The sequence below is a fragment of the Lontra canadensis genome, unplaced genomic scaffold, assembly GCF_010015895.1.
Source record: "Lontra canadensis isolate GAN:19392208 unplaced genomic scaffold, GSC_riverotter_1.0 scaffold15, whole genome shotgun sequence".
In the NCBI taxonomy this organism is placed as follows: Eukaryota; Metazoa; Chordata; class Mammalia; order Carnivora; family Mustelidae; genus Lontra; species Lontra canadensis.
Window position 1 is genome coordinate 25,328,968 of NW_022631009.1, and position 27,850 is coordinate 25,356,817.

The 27,850-nt window shown below is 36.1% G+C and overlaps 1 protein-coding gene and 1 long non-coding RNA gene across 3 annotated transcripts in view; one reads left to right on the forward strand and one right to left on the reverse strand.

Annotated features, from left to right (window-relative positions):
- TMEM67 (transmembrane protein 67) overlaps positions 1-27,850 on the reverse strand; it is a 50,207-nt gene that overhangs the window by 18,231 nt on the left and 4,126 nt on the right. For both annotated transcript variants that reach the window (XR_004382820.1, XM_032858710.1), the window contains exons 3-16: positions 27,736-27,829; positions 20,434-20,533; positions 18,874-18,943; positions 18,704-18,778; positions 12,780-12,842; positions 11,522-11,676; positions 11,303-11,411; positions 10,464-10,550; positions 10,162-10,227; positions 7,924-8,080; positions 7,216-7,339; positions 5,642-5,747; positions 3,106-3,162; positions 1,950-2,048 (exon numbers count right to left, since the gene is read on the reverse strand). Coding sequence is in view for 1 of the 2 variants with exons in the window: in XM_032858710.1 (XP_032714601.1) it covers positions 1,950-2,048; positions 3,106-3,162; positions 5,642-5,747; positions 7,216-7,339; positions 7,924-8,080; positions 10,162-10,227; positions 10,464-10,550; positions 11,303-11,411; positions 11,522-11,676; positions 12,780-12,842; positions 18,704-18,778; positions 18,874-18,943; positions 20,434-20,533; positions 27,736-27,829 (1,362 nt within the window). In the remaining variant the exon portion in view is untranslated. The remainder of the gene's footprint in view (positions 1-1,949; positions 2,049-3,105; positions 3,163-5,641; positions 5,748-7,215; positions 7,340-7,923; positions 8,081-10,161; positions 10,228-10,463; positions 10,551-11,302; positions 11,412-11,521; positions 11,677-12,779; positions 12,843-18,703; positions 18,779-18,873; positions 18,944-20,433; positions 20,534-27,735; positions 27,830-27,850) is intronic.
- LOC116868409 lies at positions 1,682-18,731 on the forward strand. The gene is made up of 3 exons (XR_004382821.1): positions 1,682-1,811; positions 12,647-12,856; positions 18,639-18,731. It is a non-coding gene; the product is annotated as an uncharacterized LOC116868409 (long non-coding RNA).

The following is a 27,850-nucleotide window of genomic DNA, read 5'->3' on the forward strand; positions in this document are numbered from 1 at the left end:
GCAATTTAAGAAGAGAATTATAATTGTTTGAGACTCAATCTATTTATACCGTCACCTTCAGTAACATATTCTCTACCCAGTTTCTTAAGGTGGAAGACTTGTTTGATGTATCCAGGCATCACTCAGTTATAATGCCCAACTGTGGCCACCTCCTGGATTCCTTTGGATCTGTACCTTTCAGTCTATTCACAAAAGCACCTGTCTTACCCAACGCTTCTCATCTTTCACCACCTAAGAAAGTTACATTGCTTACAAATTCTTTCCTAGTTTGGAGTCCTGCACCCCAGTCAGCCCTTCATACTACCACCAGAGTTAGTTTTCTAAAATGTAAATTGGACTGTGTCACTACCTTTCCTAAAAATGTACACTGACTCTTCACTAATAAATTCCAGATCCACAAAGTCCTTTACAACCTAGACCAAAGTGGACTTTTTAGCCTCATCTGCCAGTTCCAACCAATTACTCCATGATTAACTTGCATTTCAACTACTTTGTGGAATGAAATGGGCACTGTTTATTATTTCATCAAATATTCTTTCCTTCTTCTTTATGGCAAACTCGCATGAGCTCTGAGAATAGAGACCAGATCTGTCTTTGCTATCACATCCCCCAACACCTGGTAGCATTCTTGGCAATAAGAAAGTAGGTCCTCAGTGACTACTTGTGCAATGCACAGATAACCCAGCCCAGCCTAAAGTTCACTTCTCTGGAAAGCCTTTCTTTCTATTTTGAACAGTAAACCAAGCCCCACTCCTCTGATTCCTTGGCACACTGACTTTGGTGTCAGGAAGATATTCCAGTATAAGGAAGTCACTATGTTGCCTTTCCCAAGTTCTTCATCAGCACAATGGAAATAAATAGCACCTATTACTGAGTTGTAAAAATTAAATGAGTAGAGGGGTGGCTCAGTAAGTTAATTGTCCAACTCTCGGTTTTAGTTCAAATCATGATCTCATGGTCGTGAGATCATGCCCTACATCACGCTCCATGCTCAGAGGCAGTCGGCTTGAAGATTCTCGTCCTCTGCCCCTCCCACTGCACTCTCTCTCTCTCAAATAAATAAATCTTTAAAAAAAGTATTAAAAATTTTAAAATGAGAGTTTATTTTACTTCTGTCATGATTTCATTCTGCGTAAAACAGAAATGATAATAATAGTATCTAATTTCACAGAGCTATTGTGAGGATTAAACAAATCATAAATAAAACTTAAAAAGGCACCTAGCATATAGCATATATTCAATAAATGTTAGATAAAAATAAAAACAAAGATCAATTAAAAAAAGACTATTGGAAATAAAACTCTATAGTTACTAGAATAAAACCTGGGAGGAGATCTTGAGATTGGGAAGGTTTTCCTAAAAAAATATTCTAGAAGGATATGAAAAACTAATCAGATGTGACAATATCAAAATTTAGAGTTTCTGTCAAACAAAGTAACACAATGATAAAAATAACAGATGGGTCATATTTGGAAGAGATATTTTAATATTAAAAACCAAAAAGGGATTCATATTTAGAAAACACAAAAAACTCCTTTAAATAAACAAGAGAAACTGGAAACCTAATAGAAAAATTTGCAAGGGCTATAAACAGGCAGTTTACAGAAGGGGAAACCCAAATGATTAATAAAGTATATGAAAAGCAGAGAAGTGAAAATGAAACCAACAATGATATACTACTTATACTGCCAGATTGGCAAAAAATGGAAAGGCTGGAAAAATACCAGGCGTTGGTGAGGATGTGTGGAAACCAGAACAGCATGGCTGGTGGGAGTGTAGCCTGGCACACAGCAACGTGGGAGGGGAAGAAGGTGTGCATATACCTCTCCTAGTTATATACCCCTGAGAAACTTAAGGCGATTTTTTACTTGTTCTCCAGCTATATCTTAAAAGGAGGATACAAAGTAGTCAAAGATGAAAATATACTTTTAAAACTGCTGAGCTCATACCTGTAAATCAATCATGGGACTCCCAATGCGCCTCTTCCATCCTGCTGTCTTCAGAAGAGATGATAAAACAGCCAGCCCACCCAAAACACCCAAAGCAATCTAAAAAAAAGAACATTTTGGAATTTATGTAATTTCCTCATCCATGTTCAAATATGCTAATAGAGTATAAAGATGTGCTCAAAAATGGTGGAGGGTGTGTTGCAAGGACATAGAGGCCAAGTTGAAGGAACTCCCAATGGCTATCTCTAGGACAATTTGGGGAAGAAGACAGATAGTAATGAACTATAATCACTAGAATAAAATAAATATAAAGGAATTCATCCTGATTTAAAGAAATAATTGAATAAATAAATCTATGTGAGCAAAGGGACAGCTCCTTATAGAATTCCATTTAACAAACATAGAAAAAATGGCAAAAATAGAAAAATCAGTATCAGGCAGATGTTACAGTAATACTTTTTATAGACAAGAATCATCATTGGATACTAAAATTAGAGACCAAAAGGATAATGAGAAGCAGATTATTTGCATCCTCCCAAAGTATCTCCTCACAAGATACTTAATTACAAATAGAAAAATACAGTGGAGAACCCCACAGACACCACCTTAGGTATATGATCCAAGTTAATATCATTAGAAATAAGACATCCTGACACCGTGTACCTTCTGAAATGATGCACTGAGAAGGGCACAACATCATATTGGTGGTATCTGTGTCAAAACTACATGAACCTGATTTAATTGTTGGAAAACATCAGATAAAACCAATTGAAGGCCAAAATGATTGACCAGTACACTTCAAAAGTGTAGGAGGGCTCTAAAACAAAGATAAAGCCTGAGGTCCTATCACAGATTAAAGGAAACTAAGGAGACGAGACCACTAAAAGCAATATGTGACCCTGAGCTGGGTCTAAAACAGAAAAAGGATAGTGAAAAAACTTGTGAAATTCAGAGTATGTAGATCAGTTAACACGATTACATCAGTATTATTTTCCTTACGGTGATCATTGCACTATGGTTATGGAAGATGGTAACATTAGGGGAGGCTTGGTGAAGGATACATGGCAGAACTATTTTGATAATTCCCCTGTATATGTAAACATTTTTTAATTAGGAAATATACTGTAAATATTTTAACAAGTTAAACTAAACTTACATCTGTCTGGACTTGTGCTTCTCCTTGATTCATTTCATATTTGACTGAGAAAGAAACCTGATATTTGAAAGAAAGCAAATTAGCCATACTGAAATCATATAACACAAAGCTACTTTTACTATAAAGATGTATTTGTACATAAATGCCATACTTTTAATCTATCAGTATTACTGGAGTGGACCCTCACTTATATATAAATGGAAATAGTTTGAGGAACTATTCATGATGCTTTGAATATCCCTTTTGAACATACATAAAAGAAAGAAGGGTTTATTAAGAACTCATTTAGGTTCTTAACAGCAGTCAAGCTAGTGGTATTTCATTTTCTGGTAGGTTTTATAACTGAGGAATGTGACTAATCTTATACACCAAGAATTTAGCAACTGTCTCAACAATTACACCCTGAGAAGGCAGATTATTCAAAGAGCCAAACAAGAATCTTAGGGATACCACTGTATTAAGAGATAAGAAGAGAAAGAAGAACCAGTAAAGGACAGAAAAACAGGACTGTGAGAGGTAGGAGAGGTTACATACCAAAGTCTGACCAAGATCACAGAACAAAAGTTCAAGAACAAGTCTTGAAATATGATGTCAAATGTTGTATGAATGTCAAGTTATAAAGAAATAAAGCCAGTGTATGTGGAATTCATTGCTGACCTTCCAGAAAGAGGTTTTCAAAGAAGCAAAATGACTAGAGCCAGACTGCAAATGATGAGAGTAAACAGTTGGGAAATCAAGGAAAGATAAACAACAGCAAGCTAAAAGGCTGGCAGAATTGAGGAAAGATTTTATTGTTTGGTTGTTTTACTTTGTTTTTAAGATAGGACAACTTGATGGTTATTATAAGCAAAGGAAAGGGACCAGGAGAGGAGCTGGCTGAAAAAAGGGATTAGGGATGAAACAGAAGACAAGCACAGGTAGAAGATTAGTTTAAGAAAAGAGGAAGGTCCTTTGTTCTTAAAACTGAGAACAAGAGACAGGAAGGATAATGAGACAGAGATTTTGAAGTATTAAAGAGGAAATCTGAGGGAATTCATCTGAGGGGAAATCTGAGGAATCGTCCTGATCTGCTCAGAAAATCTGAGAGAAGTTATTTGCTGTTGGTGAGAGAGCAGAGATGTAGGTGAATGCTTAACTAATATAGATTTTTTACAACAACTGTCATAAAAAATTAAGAAATGATGAAAGAATTGTACATTCTACACTTAGAATGAATCCGAGGTGGACTTCATCAGTATAGTTTCATGATTCTCTCAATTCCTTTTCTATCTGTTATTTTCTAATTTATCAAGACCACTCTTGGAATATTTTAAAAAACAACAACAAAAATAGTTAAAGAATAGAACCAGAAGTGTTTTTAATCTTAAAATAAATATACTCTTGGTTACCCAGGAAATTTTAAACCAGTCAGTCTTTTGTTGTTACTAATCCTGATTCTGGATTCTTCTCTCCTATTATGGTGCATAAAAGCTCAGGCAATGGAAACTAATTTTAACATCCAATTAGGTCATACAAATGAGGATGTAAAATCCTTTAGAAAAAAGTTATCCTATGTGCCTACCTTTTGCTTCATGAAAACCTAAATCCAGTAGCAGCTGAGTACAAGTGGAAAAAGAATAAAAGCACAAAAGAGAAGCCAAGTACTGGCTATAGGAACTAGAACATTAAAATTTAGAAAAGTAAAATAGTGGAAATTAAAAGCTGTTAGTGAGGTTTGGAGGGAGGGAATACTTATACAGCTCTCATGTTTCCAGAGAGGGAAGGGAATATCCATTTAATCTCTCTGAGGAAAAAGTATAGAAGGATTACCTCTGGTTTTTATCTCTATCCCTCTGTCATGAACCCCTCCTCAAAGCAGAGAGGCTTTATCTAACTGGTGATGTTGGGAGAAGGAACTCAGCCTTTTACAGGCTCATTCCCTTTGGTGTAGCCCATCTTCAGGGTGTATGCGGTCTCTCCTCCACAAAGGACCTCCCAGGCAAGGAGGCCTTTAGTTCTGCACTTAACTTTAAGTTGGAGAAGTAGGAGGATGCCTACGTGGCTGCAGGTCCAAACTGTATTTTCTACTTCACTTCGGCACTACTAGTTATAAACTACTGATAATTCGAATCTCTTTCTACATGTTGAAGTCTATTTCCACCAAATGAGCAAGCCTGGTGAGAAGAGGCCACTCATGCCTCCTGAAAGTTTGAGTTTCTGGTTTAATTAACCAAAGAAACAAAATCTTAGTGCAAACAAGTTGGCCAAAGAGGACAGAAGCAGATGCTGCGTGTCTCATACCCCAGGATCCCGAACGGGGATGCCTGACTGCTGCCAATGGTGTCTAGAAAAAAAACTTAATTCTTGTTTTTTTTACCTGAAGGATCCACAGGAACTCACCTTTATCATTATTAGTAAAAAGCAATTTAAGACTTGATTATATTAAGTGCAGTATTTATTTAAAACCTGAAAAAGGACTACTAGCCTTTGACTATAATGTACACTCCATCAGTATGACATTAACACATAGAGAGGCACTGACCAGCATGGGACTCACCTTCACAGACTGGCTGCTGGGATCTGTGGTATCAATGTCACTGTACGCAATGGTAATTAAAGGAGGGTAAATGTTTCCATTTTTTGTATTGGGTACAAGGTGGATGCTGTTTATGAGAAAATACACTTCTAGTTATAAATATATCTAAGTTTTTAAACATACACTTAACTTTCTTTTTTTTAATATGGATAGTCTTGGTGATCTCAGAACCAACCAGTTAATAAGGACTAGGGAAGGTCAAACATAAATTAGTGGTACCAACACAAGCTATCTTAAGTAATATAAAAAACTTTAATATTAAAATATACCATCCGAGATAAATTAGAAACTTCCTGACCTAGGTCTTATGAAGTTCACAAATGAAATCACTGAAGCCCTGTGGACCCTCTCTGAGCAACAGTCAAGACTGAAGTGTTAAAGCCTAGAAAAAGGCAGATAACATCCTGATTTTCAAAAAAGAAATATAGGGGTGCCTGGGTGGCTCAGCGGGTTAAAGCCTCTGCCTTCGGCTCAGGTCATGATTCCAGGGTCCTGGGATCAAGCCCCACATCGGGCTCTCTGCTCAGTGGGGAGCCTGCTTCCTCCTCTCTCTCTGCCTACTTGTGATCTCTGTCTGTCAAATAAATAAATAAAATCTTAAAAAAAAACAACAAAAAAAGAGAAATATAAATTCTTAACAAAATAATGTGTGTTATATCCCGTACTGTTTATGGCACATAGTGCCATAATTCAAGGGATGGGTATAATTTGTAAATTCAAAAAAGGAAAGTGCCAAACACTAGCAGCTAGCATGGTTTCACCACGACTGGGTCAGACCTGACTAGGTCTCATTTCATTTTTACTAGTGATACACTAGTAAATTGAGGGAATGCTAAAAACAGTACATTTGGATTTCAGCAAGATATATAATAGAGCTTCTGTACTGCTTATACCTCATAAGACTAACATGAAAATCAGAATGAAATAACAATGAAAAAAAGATACTGAAGTGCTTCCAAGTGCCAGACTCATATAAGATGATGGTGTTGATTTTCACCAGTGCTCAAGGTACACATCAAAAAATATTAGAGTGGGAAAGTCGGTGATGATCTAGAAGTAGCAATCTCATACTGAAAACAGAAATAAGAGCTGCGTGGCACTACTCTAAGGTAGGGTCATCGTTAAGATTTCCTAAGAAGATGGAAGTGTTGATACTTAATCTGGGCCAACATAGACCAGTAAGGAGGTGAAAACACACAGGAGGCCTACCCACTGCAAACACTGGGTGGGCTCTTTCTAACATTTCCATTTCAGCCCACTGCTATTCAATTCCTCTCCACCTCTCAACCCATTCTAATTCAGCAGGGCCAGAGTATGAATTCTGACAAAACTCTTTGGGTTCTTCTGTTATAATTCTTCCCTTGGCACTCCTCACTTCAACTGGTGTATACCAATCGACACAGATATCTAAAAAAACTTACCTATTGTTCCAATTCAGTTGTCCTTACTGTTTTCCTCGGATAATTACTAGTAAACACTTTAATTAAAATCCTGTACACTCCAAGCTTAATTTAGTGCAACAGATGTTTGTTTACCTCAGTGATATTTGGGTGGCAATCCGAATTAATCTTGGCTGACTTCCTAAGTCATTTTCTCGTCCACTTAGTGCATCCACTAAGAAAATGCGCCGAGTCAGAAGCCATTTGCTAGAGCTACTGTCTTTTTTCATAAAAAGAAAGAAAGAAAGAAAGATGGCATTTAAAAAAAATACTTTCAAATTGTTCAAGATGGCTCTTGAGAAGTTTACTGAATAAATTTAAAACACAAAATTAGTGTACTCTGTTTTAGATAAGATGGCTGCACAAACAGCTATTGCTATAAGAAATTCCTGGTAATAGCTTTCCCTACCTCACTTGAATATCTTGATTGTTTGGAAGATACTTTCCCTGCAAATTACCTAATAAGAAGGATTTTCTGATACAAAAACAAAATAAATGAATTTATCCAAAAAGCAGCTTGAGAACAGCTTGAAGAAGTGTAACCCCAATTTATAGTTCTACTAATTTTTCTCAGCTTACACTTAAGCAATGATATTAATTTCTTAACAGTAAGCCTGACATGTTTGGTAAAAATGTCCAAATATACCAGCAGTCTTATTATTTTACTTTTTGGCAAACTATATAAAACCATATAATAAGAGAAAATCCATACTCTCTTTTATAACCCATGGTTTACTAAATTATCATGCTGGTTGACTTATTTATTGGTTTTTAGCTCAAAGAAAGAGTATACAGATGCCTTACCTTGGTTCACAAGTATTTTATTGTATTGAAGATTTAGGTTTAACACAGGTACAGCCCAAATATATTGGTGTTGGTTTTCATCAGTATATTCAAGGTACACATCATAAAATATAGGAGAGGAAAAGTCGGTTAGGATCTTAGAAAGAGGAATCTCACACTGGAAAATAAAAGAAAAAAATGAAAGCACTGAAAATAAGAAAGCATATTTAATATCTTTTAAAGCATTTTTTAATTTTGTAAAATAAAATATCTTTAAGCTATCTTATTTACATGCATTTCCATGTGATTTCCAAACTTGAATAATATAAACATGATTCTTTTTTTTTTTTTAAGATTTTATTTATTTATTTGACAGACAGAGATCACAAGTAGGCAGAGCGGCAGGCAGAGAGAGAGGAGGAAGCAGGCTCCCCACCGAGCAGAGAGCCCAATGCGGGGCTCAATCCCAGAATCCTGGGATCATGACCCGAGCCGAAGGCAGAGGCTTTAACCCACTGAGCCACCCAGGCGCCCCTAAACATGATTCTTTTTAAGGGCCAAAAGAACTAAGACTAAAGAACTGCCTGGTTCTTGTCCTATAACACAGATGGAGAGGGTATGCCTTCATTCTCAACAGTAAGTGTACATCAGTGAAAAAGTTGAAAACCACTGTCCTATGGGATAAGGTCTTAATTCTTTCTCCTCATGTACTATGTTGTCTATGATTCAGCTTCCCTTAAGACAGTCAGGCCTATCCTCCACTGTTCCCTACCAGTCTAGTGTTCATTCATACTAATCTACTTGCAGTTCCTAAATACACTACGGTATTCTACTTCTCTCTGACATTGCAAACGTTCCTGCCTGACATTCCCTTCCCCACTGAGCTTCCCTGGTAAACTTATATTTGTTCTATAAGCCCAAATATCACTCATCCTGAGAAGTCTTTTAATACTTCCCCAGGGATTGCTGATGACTCCTCCTTTGTAACAATATGGCACCTTAAATACACCACATTCCACATTTTTGCAATTCTTTGTCTAGATAGCTGTCTTCTCTAGTAAGCTGTGAACTACTTCAGAGGCAGCCAGGTTCAACGGAAAAACCAGGGATTTTAAGCCTAACCGAACACTGGTTCTACAATTTACCTGATCCAAGACCTTAAGTCAATTAACTAATCTCACCGAGCACCATTTTTCATCTATGAAGCACAGGTAATGAAATATATCTCACAGTTATTCTGCAGATCAAATGAGATAACAAGGATAAAATGCTGAGCATCCAGCAGCAAGCATTTAATCAGGGTTGGTTCTCCTGGATTATGGTAAACATATAATAGTATTTCTTTCTTCTTTTTAAAATAACATCTAAATCATTTATGATAAAAAAAAAAAGTAAATTCATGTTCATGATAGAGGATTTGGAAAATATAAAAAATAAAAAAATAAATCACTTGTAATCCCACCATCCAGAGATGACTACTATTAAAAAGGCTTATTATATTCCAATCTGGTTTCCATGATGACATTTTTCATTGTAGTTTTAACAAAACTGAAATCACAGTTTTGTTCTATGGTGTGTGTATATGCATTTTATCAAGAAGTACTTTTGTAGACAAGCAAATGGCTTGCAAAAGTTTAATGGCTTATAATATTCCTTTGTACCATACTGTAATTTCAAAAATGGGTTCCCAAAGGAAGGAAGGCCAGGGAGGGAAGAGGGGAGAAAAAGTATGGAAGGACAGAAAAAGAAGCACTTTTACTTATTAACTTAATAACATTTTTACTTTATTCTAAAATGCTCAGGAATATGGTGTCTTGGTGGCTCAGTCGGTTAAGTACCTGCCTTCAGCTCAGGTCATGATCCAGGGTCCTGGGATCAAGTCCCAAATCAGGCTCCTTGCTCGGCAGAGAGTCTATTTCACCCTTTACCCTCCTCCCTGCTTATGATCTCTCTCTTTCTCTCACACTGACTCTCTCACAAATAAATAAATAAAATCTTAAAAAATTAATAAAATGCTTGAAATAAATATTATTTTTAAGACCTATATGCCTAGAAGTATATAAATAATAATTATGAAAATCTTACATTATATGTTTAAACTCTATAGATACCAAGATTTTCTGTACCCAAATAATAAAATATTATATCTATGAAATTATTCATTACTATTAAAAAGGTTTCAAAAATTCAAAGATCATTCCAATTATTGTTGATGTGAAAAATGAAGCTAAAATATAGACTAGTATAGTTGAAACTTACATTTTGTTGATAGGTTGTTCCAAAAGAATAAGCAGCATTCAGTCTTGTCTCTGTGTCTGGACAAAGCTATAGCAAAAGAACACAACTGATAAATATTTCAGAATATGTATCTTCGCTTATAGTCAAGAGTTCTTAAACCCCAACATAACATATGCTTTATATAATACCACTTAAAGTAGTTTTAAGAAATTCCCATTTAAAGCACAAGATAAAAATCAACTGTAGCATGTAAATGATGCTGTAATCTAGTAGAGGCAAAAACAAGGCACATTAGTTAATTCTTTAGCTAGAAGTATGCTCACCTGTAAAATACCTCCTTCTAAAGTTTGCCACTTGAGAAAATTTCCTCTTACATCATAGGAAGCAGCAACAAACTTCAGTTTTTTATTCTGATTCAGTAAAAACAAGAATAAAATAACATTACAGACTCTAGAAACAGTGCAGTATTCCATAAAGGAACAGTCAATGTTGACTGGTCCTTTCTTTTCCCAAAGATCAAATATTCAACTATCTTTACTTCGAAGCAAAATTAATCTAAGTATCTTTATGATTAAACACACCTAAAATAAATGAACTGTGTTTTGCATTAAAACTATTATTCCAGAATTGAGAGGCAATGCTAGTGATGGACAACCTCCTTTCAAACCTGTTACGAGTATGTGTGTCTGTGTGTGTTTGCATGTGTTCGCATGTGTAGAATGGTTGCGGAGTTAGTAGGTGGAAGAACAATCCATTCCATCATTCTAGAAGGTCAAAAAGCTGAAGATAAAAATTTGGATCTGTGAAGTGCTAAGGAAATGGCATAGAGTCTCAATCAACCTTTAGAAGCACTTCTTAGAAATGCAGAGAAACAGGAAGACTGAGTCTGTCTGGCATTTGGTGATATGAACAATCTTCCCAGTCCCACGAGTGCTACTTGCCACCACAACCACATCATCCAGAGGTATCCATAGACTCAGGTAAGACTGCTAAATGCTATATCGTTTAATTCCTACAAGCAGCTGATATTTAGATTTAGTTTAGTAATCACATTTTTAGAAACAACCTAAAAAATCAAGAATTATGACTAACAACATTCTTATTATCTTTTAAAACTGTAAATCAAAATATAGTTGTTCTTTAATAATCTAGTGATTTATACCTGGTTTTCCCCTTTAAAACTGAAATTTGTAGGAAGAGGTGTGGTACTGAGTACTTGAGGTGCTAATCCTAGCTGGTCTCCATAGAACAGCCATGGAAGGTTCTGTCTCCTGTAAACAATTACAGTTGTTTTAATAATGGGGTACCAATGTTAGTATTTGTGAAAGTAACTACACTGAATTTGGCTAAAATGACAGTTCATCAATCAGGATATCTTTACCAAAATGAAATAGAATGAACGGTGCGCAGTCCAGCAGTATTTTCAAAGATAAACTGAAACAGTCGGCATGCATCAAAAGTGGTAGAGTCATAAGAATTCATGTTCATCACACACATATTTCCGAGAGCTTGGCAAGATGTTAGATTGGCATACACCTATGAGAGAACCATGGCAAAGAAATGTAACATGGACCTTAATAACTTTAATAACTATATTTGAAAGAAAACTAATTTGTTAAGTTTGCCTCTCAAACTTCTCAGTTTTCCTTATCAGGAAGAGGCAACTCCATTTTTATAGTTATTCAAATCAAACACACTGCAGTGATCTTTCTTTCCCTTCCCATACCCAACTCCTCAGTAAACCCTGTTGGCTCAGTCTTCACTGTATATCCAGAAAGCGAACTTCTCTCATTTCCATGCTACCATTCTTGGCTATGGGTCCAAGCTCTCACTCAGATTGCTGTAATACTCTGCTGACTGGTCTCCCTGTTTCTGCCAAATCTCCTCTCCATGCTGGTGAGCCTTTCAAAACCTGAAGTTCAATCATATTTTCCGTTGCACAAAATCCTTCTATACCCCTTACAGTAAACTCCAGGTCCTCACCATAGCCACCCCCTTCATCCCCAAATCCATCTCTCCACTTTCCCTTACTTACTCTGCTCTGGCTGCTCTAGCCTCCTTCCTTTTCTTAAGCATGAACATACCAGAGAACTCCTGCTTTGGAACCTCTGCACTTGCTGTGGTCTCTGCTTAGAACATTCTTTCCCTGGATATTTACATGGTTCACTCTCACTTCCTTCAGGACTTTGTTTACCCGCAGAGATACATATCCTGACCACCCTAAATAAAATAGTACTCCCTCCATTCTCTATGCTCTTTATACTGGTTTATTTGTCTTTACAGCACTTAGAACCACCTGCATTTACTTAGAATATAATGCTGTGAGGGACTTTTTTTCTCCTTTCTCTTTCTGAAATATATAACCTGATCTGAGAGCAGGGCCTAGCACGTAGTAGGTCATTAATAAACATTTATTAAATGACAGTATGAATCACTTTCCCCCAACACTCAATCCCAGCTAAACAAGCTGGAAGACATTCAATTTTGTGTATTTTCTTTCCACTAGAAATGACTTATTCTTCTTATATTATATGACCAAGGAGACATATCTACTGAGAAGACTTTGATTATCTGGGGAGAAAAAAGGTGCACAAGTCTTCAAAATGAGATAAAGTTACTTTTAAAAAATTCAAACTTACCCAACAAGCAACTGCTGATGACTGCAAATACTTTGCAAACCATTCTGAAGTGAAAGACATGCCCTGTTCACAAAAAAGTAAGTTTTGGTTTTAAATTCAAATGAAGATTCCTTACGTACATCGCTAGGAAAACATTAGTATGCATATTTTCCAGTGGGAAATGGCTATTATTACTTTCTCAATGTTGTAAGAAAATAGTTCAATGGAAATATAAGAATTCTAACCAAACTCAGTTATTACAAGTAGGGACTGTACTGCAAAATCATGTCACTTAGGCAAAAGATATAAGGAAACAAAGTGTGTCTATAATAAAAAAAAAATACTATGCCCATTTTAGTAATACAAAAAACAAAGAACAAAATGGCAAGAAAATAAAAGAAAACCTGGATACTGATTTAGTATTTCATTGTTAACATTTGCTGATTTAGGATTATTATGCTGCACTAAATTGGCAAGTAATAAAAGAGAAATATTTATGAATGATTTCTAAGCAACAGGAAATTGGGGATATGTAGAGAACTAACATTTAAAATCTCTAAAGTGGTGATTCTCAACAATAAACATTATAATCACCTGTGGGATTTCCTAAGAACAAAAAATGCCTGGCTGTATTCCAAATCAATCTCCAGGAAGAACCAAGGCATGCATAGGCTCTGAAAGCTGCAGATACAAATCTCTGGCTAAGAACCACTGCTTTGGAGCTTATCTGCGTATCTTGCTAAAAAAATGACACACCGAGAAACACCATTCAGGGTAATTTACTGGACAGGTACAGAGGAGATAGAGCCAAATTATATGGAACATTGCACCACAGCTACCCAAAAAATCTAAAATAAAATCATAAGTCACTATTTTCATTTCTTTAAGGAGGAAAAATTCTCCATTTTTAAGAAAAAAACTCCACATCTGTGTATAAAATTGAAGATAACATAAAAAAACTAGTTTTTTAGTTTTTTAGTAAAAAAATGGAAAGCAATGATTTTCCAAGCAGTGCTTGGAAATTCATGTAAAATAAACCCACAGACAATTTTAGCAGCAGTGTTAAAGCTTCATGATACTTTCATAAAATAATATCCACACATTTTAAACCAGGAATTTAAAAACACTTAGGAAATTTATCTTAAGAAAATAATCTCTCCAAAAGGAAAAACATACCTATTTGCATAAAATGGTTGACAGCAATATTATTAATAATAGAAAACCTAAATATTCAAAGGCATTACAATTATATAAATTTCAGTGCATTAATGAGAGTGTTAGGTAGCTATTAAAAATTACATTGGGTGAGCCTGGAGCATGGTACAGAGAAACCAAGGAAGTACAAAAGGACTGAAGGAGACATGTCAAAATAACACAAGAGCTTATCTCAAAATGTGGGACAATTTGAGCTTCGAAAAGAAAAATAACAGTAAACAATTATCACACACTGAAAAAACAAAGATTTCATGAGTTCACAAAAAAATAAAAAGGAAAAAAGCACAGAGAGAAAGGAAAGCACTCTTTACAGAAGACTGCTAGCTAATAAATGTAGACGGAGTAAGAGAACTGTGAAATTATTCTGAAATGACCAATTTAAAACTTGATTCAGGCAAGATTGGTTCGTCAATGGCCACTAAATGTATATTTACATAGTCTCAAAGTAAAATCTCAGGCTAATTTATTAACCACAGTATCTTTACAATGAAGAGAAGTGGCAAATACCATGGTGACCAGGCAATCAAATTTAGCATCACCAGGAAATGGACCACCTAACATGTGCTCTTTGTTACGATGAAATGGCTGCCCACAACACCATATCATATTCTTGCAAAAAGATGTTTCACTGAGTCTAATCATAAGAAAACAATCAGAAAAGTCCACATTGTGAGACACTCCACAAGAGAGCTGGCCTTGACTCTGCATGTCAATGGCATAAAAACAAAAACAACAACAAAACCACAAAAGCGAAACAGAGCAGGGTCTAGATTAAAGAAAACTAAAAGACTAATTGCAGTGTGGGATCTTTTTTTTTTTTTTTTTTAAGATTTTATTTATTTATTTGACAGACATGGATCACAAGGAGGCAGAGAGGCAGGTAGAGAGAGAGGAGGAAGCAGGCTCCCTGCTGAGCAGAGAGCCCAAGATGGAGCTGAGACCCATGCTCGATCCCAGGATGCTGGGATTATGACTTGAGCTGAAGGCAGAGGCTTTAACCCACTGAGCCACCCAGGTGCCCAAAGTGTGGGATCCTTAAATAGATCCTTGGATTCTCACCTCCCCGTCTCCTGCCCCTGCAGAAAGGGGAGGGAGCATAAAGGGCATTATTGGAACAAGAGGGGAAATTTGGAAATGAACAATATATCAGGTAGATCTATTACATTAATTTTAAATTTCTTTGGTGTGATACCGGGGGGAAAACCCCCTTGTTCTTAGGCACTACATAGTAAAATATTTAGGAGTAAAGTGTCATACATCTATCTACAACTTACTTTCAAGTGGCTCAGAAAGAAAAAAAATGTGTGTGTGTGTGTGTGTGTGTGCATGCATTTTATATGCACATGGAAAAACATTAATGACTAGTTAACCTAGGTGAAAGATATATGTACGGTCATGGTATTGTACTTTGAGCTTCTCTGTGATTTTGAAATTTTCAAAATAAAAGTTGAGAAAAACTTAAAAGATGCTAGATCACTATTACTATCTTTGGGGAAAGATAATGGGAAGACACTGACCCATGTACACAGAAAATTCTTTATTGATTAGCAGGTATAAATGCCTCTCATAAAATTATACAAAACTAATTTGTTCAAGAAAACATTTGATATGTCATGTTCTAATCACACTTTTCCAATTAGGAAAAGTGTAAATTATCAAGGTCATACAAGTACTTCATTTTAGCTGCCAATTACAGTGTCAACATAAACTAATAAACACGCATTCTGGTTTATCAATCTATCTAGTCTCTTGTGGGTTGAATTATTTTGAACTGGTCCCTTAGGCCATGACTAACCTCCAGATGCACTGCTAAAACTGAGTTCTTAAACCTGCCAGGCTGAGGACTGTGCCAAGATAGTCACATAACCTTTTTTTTTTTTTTTTCTTTATTTATTTGAGAGAGAGATAGAGTGAGAGAACATGAGAGGGGAGGTCAGAAGGAGAAGCAGACTCCCCATGGAGCTTGGAGCCCGATGTGGGACTCGATCCCCGGACTCTGGGATCATGACCTGAACTGAAGGCAGTTGCTTAACCAACTGAGCCATCCAGGAGCCCCAGACAGTCAGATAATCTTAACTATATTTGTTTACACGTCTCATACAACTACACAGACCCTGTCTCAATGCTCGTTATAAAGTGACTTAAAATCAAGGTATCTAAACTTGTCCTTAGGAAAGCATCAGTGTCCAAGACTGATATGTTTAGAAGAAATGCATTAACTGAATCAGATTAACTTTAAGAACGGAATTGCCTTTCTCTGCCCATCTTTCCTTTTTTTTTTTTAAGACTTTATTTATTTATTTGAGAGAGAGAGAGTGAGAGAGAGCATGAGAAGGGAGGAGATCAGAGGGAGAAGGAGACTCCCCATGGAGCTGGGAGCCCAATGCGGGACTCAATCCTGGGACTCCAGGATTATGGCCTGAGCTGACGCAGTTGCTTAACCAAGCGAGCCACCCAGGGGCCCATGCCCACCTTTTCTTAACAGAGAAGTCTGCACTGGATCAACAGCACAGTGGCATGAAGAAGGGAGGATGTGGAGGTGGTATGGAAGATAGCAGTATGGTTCAAAGACTGTTAGACTGAACAAACAAATTAAGTGAGGATGAGACCCAGATTTCTCACTACTGGAGAAGGTACTGAAAATCTGTCAAAAGGAAAGGTTAGAAGGAACACTGAGGAACTGCTTTAGAAGTGCAAGTATCAGTATGAACTCATTTACTTCAATATATATATAAAATAAATAGTTATAAATAGATATATGTATATAAGTGTGTGTGTTTGTGTGTGTATTTTAGCTATGTCTCCTAAAAGGGTATACTAAGTGTGGTAATCCTGGTTTCTAAATATTATCCTCCACAAATTCTTAGAGAAATGGTTGATTCCAGGAATGATGTAGGAAAAGTACAAAATGAACCTGGAAATCTTCTTGTGCCAGAAAGGAAAGAAATCCTCAAGGAATGATGGCGACATATCAAAAAGGTATAGGAGCCAACTTGAAGGGCCTTCAGTGGCTAAATCTAGGACAATGTGAACATCAAAACAATGCATGTATTGGATTACAACCAACTGAATGAAATAGGAACCCACTAATCTATACTGACATTAATAAACAAATACATACATAAATGGGAAGAAGGGAAACTACTTCCTTACAGTAGAAGGTTAGTTGATAAATGTAGAAAGAATGATGGAAACATTTAGCAACCTCATAGTAGTGGTTGATAAAGGCAAGCATCACCAAAGGAGACTAAAGCTTACTGTTACTTATTGTTAATGTTTGGTGAAGACAAAGCATAATCTTGAAAATTCTCCTCACAAAATACTAATCAATTACAAAGGGAAAAATGGTACCCTTAGAGCAGACATGGCAGCTTGAAAGCAGGTGATCAAAGTTAACATCACCAGTGATAGGACATATGAATGCTGCACGCCCTCTGTTATGGTACAATGCACTGAGAAAAGCAAGACTTTTTTTATGGTTTCCTGCCAACCATGTCCTGATTATGAGGAAAAACTGGATGGACCCAGTCAAGGGTCATCCCGTAGACTATAAGGCCTATAACCGTCAAAGCTGTTGAGTTCACGTAAGGCAGGAAAAGACTAAGGACATGTTCCAGATCAAGAGACTGAAAGAGAGGGGAGCTCTGTATGACTGATCTGACACCAAAGAGGAAAAGGAAATTTATTGGTACTTTTGACAGAATTATTTTAAAAAGGGAAAAAAGAAAAAAAAATAAAAATAAAGGTCTACAAGTTTGACAATGGTATACAGAAGGTCACTATAACCTGAGACTGGGGAAGAACACTCCAGAAGATATCTATCTTATTGCTAAGGAACTAATTTTGGGGTGATCTCAGAGCTCCATCTCTATACCCCTATCTTAGTTTATTTTGTTGTTTTGCAAATATTTGGTACTTGCCTATCACACCAATAAGACAATACTGGAGAAGAGGAATTTTTGCTTTATTTTTCAAGAGCCCAGATTCCACCTTCATCATGGTTGTCCTCCAATTCCTCCTAACCACTCCCACTGATCTAAGGATGATTTGAGCAACCAGATCCTAGCCTGTCCACCCCCAGCTCTGCTGGCATACTGGGTATTTTCAGTGCTCATTAACTAACTTCTAGTTAGTCATCTAATTCCTATTCCCTCGGATTCATGATCTCCTCAGTTCCAATTCATCCACTTTCTTCCCATTTTACAAAGCAGACATAGACAAGCAACTGTTGCAAAGGCTCTAACACTAGGCCTCCACGCTCTCAACTACAAAATAAAGAACCTGGCCAGATAGGAATAACCCTCATTTCTCCAGTGATTACCATGTATAGGTACTATGAGGTAAGTTTGATTACTATATCCAATGTACAGACAATAAAACTGAAGTTTAGAAATATTAAGTAAGTCCAAGGATATATAATCAATGACTGGCAAATCCAGGGTTCAAGTCAAGAGTCTCTGGTGCTCTTAATAAATAACACTGCATCTTTATAGGATCTATAAAAGAACTTTCCAGCTTAAACATCTGGAGATCACCAAAAAAGGATGAGCCAAGGTAGAGAAGAGAGGAACGGTACTTGTAAATAATAACGCTGAGTTGTTAATGTTTCTCAGATTGATAATTTCTGTTTTAAAGTGACTTATACAGAACTGTTTCTCATTTTAGTCCCAGACTAATGAGCAAAGGAAGTACGCAACAAGGATGGAACAAAAAAACTGCAACATACTCACAAGATCTCCATAACGGGCAGATGAAATTACACGTGAAGGAAAATTCCCTGTGTTGCTGAAACATAATCCCCCTGTCTTCATAAATAAAAAATAAATAAGTAAATAGTTTATGGAAAGGTATAACCAACTTAATTTTAAAATATATGCCTTATTAATTTGATTAGCCTTACTAAAATGTTTGGTGCTGAACAGGTACAGGTCCTGCTGGTATTGATGAATGTTGGTTCGCATCGGACACATCTGTCAACATAACAAAAAAATTTTTAAATGTCAATGAATTATGCTAGACCTAATTTCATCAAACACTTGTCTTCCTAAATGCTGAATTAGAATAGATTCATTCAGCTAAGTGATAACTTGTAATAAATAAATTAAAAATACTAACACTGATTTGATTAATTTTATTACCATTCCTTCTATTACAAAGCAAGGTATAAATAAATAAGTAAAATTAATCAATAATAGGAGAGCATTCTTTTGAAACTATATCGAGTGTGTAGCATAAATAATATTGAATGGGATGGTTAAGTCACTCAATTAAGAGCCCAAAAATTTCATATAAACGAAACCCAATCTGTTTTCATATGTAGTTATATCAAATCTACTTTCCTTATTTTGTCTGTCACAACGCAAAAAAGGAAACATATGCTGAAAAAGATGTGTATCTATTCCTTCACCCAACCTATAATAAACACTTTCAAAGTCTATTCATTACCCTTATTTATTTTAGGAAAATATATTTTTCATTAATGTATGGTATACAGGGAGGAAGAGGATCCACCAGAGTAGTGGGGACACTGAATGGTTTGTTGTACTCATTACTTGTAAGATAGAGCAGGTAGGAGGGGATGGAGTATGGCACAGATCTAGGCTTGAGTTGGTACTGGAAGGGTAGGCTTGGGCATCAGCCTAGTAGTCAATATTTGGACACCACAGCCCATATCAGCCTAAGATAAGTAGTGATCCAACACTAAGTATCCCCAGCAGAAGCTACTCAAGTATTTTCTATTTTAATCTTGGAAACTGAAGAGAAAACTATGCTTAGAGGGAAGTCATCATGTAGTTCTCTCAACAAAAATTTGAAGAGGTTAAAATAGGGATATTATGTCTGAATTAGAGAGAGGCAGGGGTGTGTGTGTATGTGTGTGTGTATGTATGAAGGGGAAACAGGAAGTGATAGAAAATAGGGTTATAAATCAGGGTTCTTGGGTTACTATAATTATCATTTACTTAGTAATATGTTCTTTATATAACTTTATTACAAAGCACAGTTCCAGGCACCTAGCTAGTATGCTGTAAACAGAAGTTAATACTTAAATGCTATATATATATATATTATAGATTATGTACAAATTACATAATAACAAACAAAAACAGCTACCTTTTACTGAGCGTTTACTCTCTAAAACACTATGCTAAAAATTCCCATATCGATTTCTGAGCTGTGATAAAAGCCTATGAAGTGGGTGGTTTATCTCCATTCTAAAGACAAGAGGACTGACTTACTAAATTTGCCAAGGTCAAACAACTGATAAGAGATTGAGTCAAGCCTTGACCTCTAATCAGTTTCATTCTTTAGGCTTCACCTTCTTTATGTGTCAATGTCTATTTCCATCCTTCTTTGAGTTATTGTGAGGAAAGTGATATCATAGGAAGTATTTTTAAAAGGTACAGATTCCATATAAATGTAAGATGATATTTAAAAAGTCAGCACCCAGCACATGGCTTACCTGTTTCCTAAAGCATTTGCCACCGTAAAAGAGTTTTCGTTTTCATCACAGAGCTTACAAGTTGCTTGAGACAACAACGTTCCATTAACAGCTCTTTCCACTAAATGATTTAGAAACAAAATTGTAACTCAAAGTCAGCAAATAAGTTTCTACATACTTTGTAAAGCCCACAAGTAATTATTGTTCTAATAATTCTCAAAATACCTGATCTGCAGAAGAGGCATGTCAAACACCACCAAAACAAAGTATAGAAAAGTGAAGACTTCCTCATTCCCACATAAAGAAATACAAAAACTAATTTTCCAAATCATAATAATGAATTAGTATTTTTTTCTCTAGTTTTGTTTTGTTTGTTCGTTTTTTACTTCTTACCTGCATGTTTCTATTACAGTGGGTATGCAGAAACGAGTAGTTTCATAGACAGCTGCAATGTCTCTACAACTTCAGGGTTTTGGGTAGTACCTATTACAATTTTTAAAATTCATGGGGCACCTGGGTGGCTCAGTGGGTTAGGCCTCTGCCTTCGGCTCAGGTCATGATCCCAGAGTCCTGGGATCCAGCCCCGTGTCGGGCTCTCTGCTCAGTGGGGAGCCTGCTTCCTCCTCTCTCTGCCTGCCTCTCTGCCTACCTGTGATCTCTGTCTGTCAAATAAATAAATAAAATCTTTAAAAAAAAAATTTAAATTCATATAACCTTCAACACTACAATTTCATTTTTAGACAACCAACCTACAGAAACACTTGTCCATGTGTATAAGGACATTTACTAAAGTGTTACTTGTTGGAAAACCTAAATATTTACAATAGCGAAATGATGGTATATTCAACCTATGAAATACGATGGAGTAGATTAGAAAGAATGAGGTAATCTATAGATCATACTGGTAACTGAAAAAAGTATGCTGTAGGACAATATTTTTGGTATGAAACATTTATATAAAAATGCCAGTTATATTTCTTGTGGCTATAATGTATATATATTTTTTTAAGATTTTATTTATTTATTTGACAGAGATCACAAGTAGGCAGAGAGGCAGGCAGAGAGGGAGAGAGGAGGAAGCAGGCTCACTGTCGAGCAGAGAGCCCGATGCGGGGCTCGATCCCAGGACCCTGAGATCATGACCTGAGCCGAAGGCAGAGGCTTTAAACCACTGAGCCACCTAAGCACCCCTATAATGTATATTTTAAAAACAGGAAAAAAAAGGTTCTAGAAGGAAACAGACATACAAACATGTATGTGCACACACATCAAAATGATCAACAATTACTTCGGGGCTAAGGGAATTAACAGAGAACCAGCATTGGGAAAATGGGTCAAAGATCATTAGTCCAAATCATAATGCTGTCAATAATGTTTTATCCATAACACTTTCAGTTTTCACAAGGTGGTAAAAATGATTTTAACCAAAGTAAAGGTGAATGATTTGTTTCTTCTATAATCCCCGTCTTAAATGGCAATTCTATTGGACCATTTACTCAGACCCCAGTCCTTAGAGTCTCCTTATTTTTCACACTGCATGTTAAAAACAATAAAATTAAAATGAAAAAAAAAATAGATCTGCAAATCTTATTAGCTCTTTTTTTCAAATTATATCCAGAAACACAATTATTCTCTCTACTTTCACAACTCTACCCCAGGCCAAGGGATATCATCTATCACCTGGACTTTAACGACAGCTTCCTAACTGGAGCCCTGGTTCTATTCTTCAGGCAGGAGCTAGAATGAGGCTTTTCAATACTAAGTGTGATCATTTCAATCCCCTGAAAACCTTCCAATGCCCTTCCATCTTACTTGGGGTAATTTCTAAGGTCACTATCACAGCCTGAAAGCTTACATGATCAGCACACAATCACCCCAACTTTCCAGAGCCATCTGCTTCTTTCTATACCCTTGTTTGCTTCAGCCACATTAGTGTATTTGCTGCTCCTTGAACTTCCCATCTCAGGATCTTCATACTTGCTAGCCTGAGTCCCCTGGTCATCTACGTGGCTTTGTCCCTCATTTCCTTCAAATCTTTGCTCAGATATCACCTTTCCAAAGAGGTCTTCCATGATCATACATGTAAAATAACACTTGCTCTCTCTCCCTTGCCCTGCCTTATTTGTCTTCATAGCACTTACCACCCCTGGCATACACTATTCATTTGCTCATTGTCTTCCTCTTGCCACTAGAACCTAAGTTTGATTCACTGCTGTATCCCAGCACCTAGCAGTTAGTGCTCAATAAACATTTTTTTTAATTTGAAGAACTTAAAATTGGAGAGGGAAGTCTGATTTCATATAGACCCATTTTCTTACATGATGACAACAGTCTGCTCGTACTGAACTGGGGATAGCTATGGCCTTTTAGCTTAACTGCCCTTCTGTTAAAAGAAGTTTCAAAAATTTATTTTAACATTTATTTTAATTTTGTCAACAAATATTTATAAATAAATAAGTATGACAATATATAAATATTTTCAGGACTGTATAGAGACATATAAGTACTAAAAGCATTCTTGGAAGAACACAAAACTTAATAATGACTACATTAGAGGAATAGGAGTGAGAGTGAGGGAAGAAGGGAAAGCACTTAGTTTCACCATTTTTCTATACCATTTAAATTTCTAGCCATATACATATATTACTTTCATTTCAAAGAGTAAAATTTTAAAGTTGAAAAATAAATGCCCTTTTAAGCAATAAATCTACATGTGCTCTTATGGTACTCTCTCCAAAATACACTGCAAATAAACACTCCAAAATATTTGCAATACATTAAGAAACTTGGAAAGGATAGAGAAAAAATAATTGATTATCTAGGGTAATTTTTGGGAAATGGAATAGGTAGGGAGTATGGACTTTCATTTCTCATCTTACAGCTTCATGAATTATTTGATATTTTAATGATATGTAACTTTCTGCATTAATTATTTTTTAAAAATTACTTACCTGGTTATCAGAGCATTTTCTTCTTATGTCAGAAATGGGAAGAGTTGAAAGAAGTTGTTTAAGAAGTAAGATGCACCCTCTTTCTATTCTTCCTCTCCCCCTCAGCCCTTCTTACAAATCCACAGAACAAATTAACAGCAAAAGTTCAAGATGGCTCTAAGGAGCTCACATCATGGAAAATTTTAAGTATGTAATATAACCTCTAAAATAGTGAAATACTGGTTTCATAGCAGTCACCCAACTATAAGGGGTTACTCGGTGTCAGAGCCACCATCTGGCCCCCCTGGCATCTAGCCTCCATTCTCAGAAACTCATTAAAACTGCAGCTTCTACACCAGTGATCTCTGACTGTCAAAAGTCATTTCAGAACTCATTCCATTCTGACTTCCACACTGTATTTGAATCTGTGAACATCATCGCCTTCATCCCCACTTAGAAATTCCAAGGATATTTTTTACTTCCTTTTTCCTTATCCCCATATTCCTTCACTCATCTAAGTCTATTATCATCCTTTTAATATTTCTGGGATCTACTCCTTTGAGTACAACGTGTTCTAACTCTGGTTTAGGTCCTTGTCACCACCTGTCTACAGCACCCCAACAGCCTCTTCACAGCTCTATTTCTGGTCCCCACTCTTTAAATATCAGCTTCACGAGGACAGGAACAGCATTCCTGTTCAGTCTTTCTTTCACTGCTTTACCCTTCATCCCCCTGGACAATGGCCAGCACCTAGTAGGAGCTCAACAAAACCCCTATGCCTACAGAACACCCTACCATTCAAGGCCTTCCACAATCTGGACCAATGCACCTTTAAACTCAACAAACTGTTATTTCCATAATCCCTTCATATTCAATCTGGATGCTTATATTTGTAACAATATGTTCATATATATAACAGTATGTTTATATTTATAACATTGCTCTTGTTCGTACTCTTCCTCCTGCCCGAAATGTTTTCTTTCTTGCTATCTTTTGAAATACCATTAATTCTTCGAGGTCTCACTATTATACTGCCTCCTCATGCCCACTTTCGCAGACAACCCTGGCTAAAGTGAGTTCTTCCTTACATTTACTGTCTAGAATGCTCATTTCATGATTTAATACATGTGCTCCTATAAAAATATTTTGTTGCTATCTTGCTCTGCAAATCATTTTTCCATATGCATATCCTGCCTTCTAACTAGATTTTAAATAAATTGATGGCCTGGATTTTTATTTCTTTTACAAATTATTTTTGAATAAATAATATACAAATAAAAAATAAAAGGCACAGAAGAATTTGAAAATGAAGTCTCTTTCCCACCCTTTTCCCCCAGATACCCAATTTTCTACCCTGGAGGCAAGACTGTTATCAGTTCCTTGTAAACTCCTCCAGAAATGGGGTATGCATAGCACATATGAATTTGTAATTTTTAGAAAGCATAAATGGTAGCTCACCAAATACAGAAAACAGTACCAATAAACAGCAAGTACTCAAATAAACATTTGTGGGTAAATACACAGAAACTTTTCTATGCTTTTTTTCATTTTTAATGTATCTTGGATTTGTTTCTTTAGCAATACTTGAAGAACTGCATTATTTTTCTGTATAATAATCCATATTTTTCTGCACCCTACATGCCTGCATGGATGTACGACAGTTTATTTGACTAATATCTTCTTAACAGATTTTGACATTGTGTACGCTATTTTGTCTTAGGACGAAAGTTGCAATAAGAAGCCATGCATATACTTCTTCAGACATGTATCTTCCTGCACTAGAAAAGGAAATTCCTAGATAAAGCCTACCCGGGTGATGATCTGCATTGGATAAATACTGTCAAGTTGCTCTCCATAGAGACTGCACCAATTTATAATTCCCCAGTAATATATGAATAACTACTACCTTGTATCCTTGCAAATACTATCAAAGTTCAAAAGGTTGATAATAGGGGCGCCTTGGTGGCTCAGTCAATGACATATCTGCCTTTGGCTCAGGTCATGATCCTGGGTACTGGGATGGAGCCCTGCGTCAGGCTCCCTGCTCAGCAGGAAAGCTGCTGCTTTTTCTCCCTCTGCTGCTTCCCTTACTTGTGCTCTCTCACACTCTCTCTCTCTCCCTCTGTCATATTAAAAAAATCTTTTAAAAAAATGTTGAGGGGTGCCTGGGTGGCTCAGTCGCGAAGCATCTGCCTTGGGCTCAGGGCATGATCCCAGGGTCCTGGGATCGAACCCTCCTGCATCAGGCTCCCTGCTAGGCAGGAAGTCTGCTTCTCCCTCTCTTACCACCTCTGCTTGTGTTCCCTCTCTCGCTGTGTCTCTCTCTGTCAAGCAAGTAAATAAAGTCTTTAAAAAAATAAAAAGTTGATAATAAAATCTGGTAGATTAAAAATAAAATTTATTTTAAAAATAAAATTTTAATTGATATTATTCTCTGAGCAATGTTGAACTTGTTTCTCATGTTTAATGTTTTTTTTTGTTTGTGAATTCAGTCTATTCATGATTTTTGGCCATTGTTTAAATTCAGCTTTTCCTCTTGTTCTTATATTATTATAGAAGTTTTTTATATATATATTGTAGAACTTAGACCTCTATTATTAATTGTATGCATTATAAATTTTTCTCTAGTTTGTAGGTTTTTTCCTTGTGTTCTTTATTATTTTTCTACATGATATTTTAGAATTTGTATTTAGTCAAATTTGCCAATATTTCCTTCTGTAGGTTCTGGGTTTCTCCTTATACTTAGGCCTATTCCATCCCAAGACTAAAAAAATTTTTCCTGTTTTTTATGATTTTTTTTAAGATTTTATTTATTTGACAGAGAGAGAGAGAAGACAGTGAAAGAGGGAACACAAATTGGGGGAGTGAGAGAAGCAGGCTTCTCACAGAGCCGGGAGCCTGATGCAGGCTCAATCCCAAAACCCCGGGATCATAACCTGAGCCAAAGGCAGATGCTTAACGACTGAGCCACCCAGGCTCCCCTTTCATGATCTTTTATAGAATCATATTTAGTATTTAAATATTTGACTGGCCTGAAATTTATTTTTCTTTAAGAAATAAGTTTGAAACCCAACTTAGTATTTTCCAAGTTTCCCCAACACCATCTACTAATCAGTCTTTTCTCCACTGACAGGAAATGCCACTTTTATCACATATCATATTCCAACTGAGACTCGGTCTATTTTGATTCTCTACTTTAAGTTCCACCCATTAGTATGTGTAATCCATATGCCAGCCATACATGTTATTACAGCGGCTATAAAATGTGCATAATACCTGATAGGGTTGTTTCCTCTCTCCTTTTTCATAATATTCTTGGTTTTTCATATTTTTTCCAGATAAATTTTAGAGTTAGTTGTGTAGTCTCTAAAATAGACAAACAATATCCTAGTAGAATTTACCAGGGTTCCATCAAATGAATGGACTGGTATTGGGAGAGCTGACATCTTTATAGTATTTAATTTTCCCCTTCAAGAACATCCTATGTATTTCATAAGGCCTACTTTTGTATCCTGCAGGAGCATTCTAAGGTTTCTTCAATTGATTTATCTTATACATTTCTTCTAAAATTTATGGCTTGCATTTTTTTCTTTTTGTTGCTACTGTAGAGATTTTTTCTTCTTTCATACACTTTAAAGAATTGTTGTTTAGAAAGAAGAAGGCTACTAATTTTTGGAAAATAATTTTGTATCTAAAACCTTTATTATTTAGAGTAATTTTTAGTAATTCCCTTGGGTTTTCTAAACATATAATCAAATCATTAAAAATTAATTTTTAATGATTTTTACCTCCTTTTTAATTACCCTACCATCTATTTCTTTCACTTACCTAAGTGCACAGTGTACATCTTTATCTGGGTCCTGATATTAATAGAAATGCTTATCATTTGTCCCTATTAAGCATCATGTTGGCTTCTGAATTGAAACATAAATACTTTATCATGTTATTTTAAGGAAGTATCAATCTAATCATATATTATAAAGAATATTTTTTAATTTTTTTTAAAGATTTTATTTATTTACTTGTCAGAGAAAGAGAGAGAGAGAGAGAGAGAGAGAGAGCACAAGCAGGGGAAGCAGGCAGGCAGAGGAAGAAACAGATTCCCCAGTGAGCAAGGAGCCTGATGCAGGACTTGATCTCAGAACCCCAGGAAACATGACCTGAGCTGAAGGCAGACACTTAACCAACTGAGCCAGCCAAGTGTCCTGAGAATTTTTTTTAAATCAGGGAGGGCTTTTTATTCTCTTCTCAATGGCTACTATTGTCTTAAACATCATTAAATTTTGGACAATTAAAAAAAATACTGTTCACCTAGCTATTTCAATTAATGTCCTTTTCAAACCAGCTAAATGAAGATTCATTACTACTTTTTCATAAAGAATTTACTTCTTACCTAAAATATGGCCAGTGGGACAGTGGCATTTTCCTTCTGCAGTTAAACCGCCGGGGCAAGAAATGCAATTCCAGCCATCTTCAGTAATACCTTTCTAAATTAAAACAAAACAAAA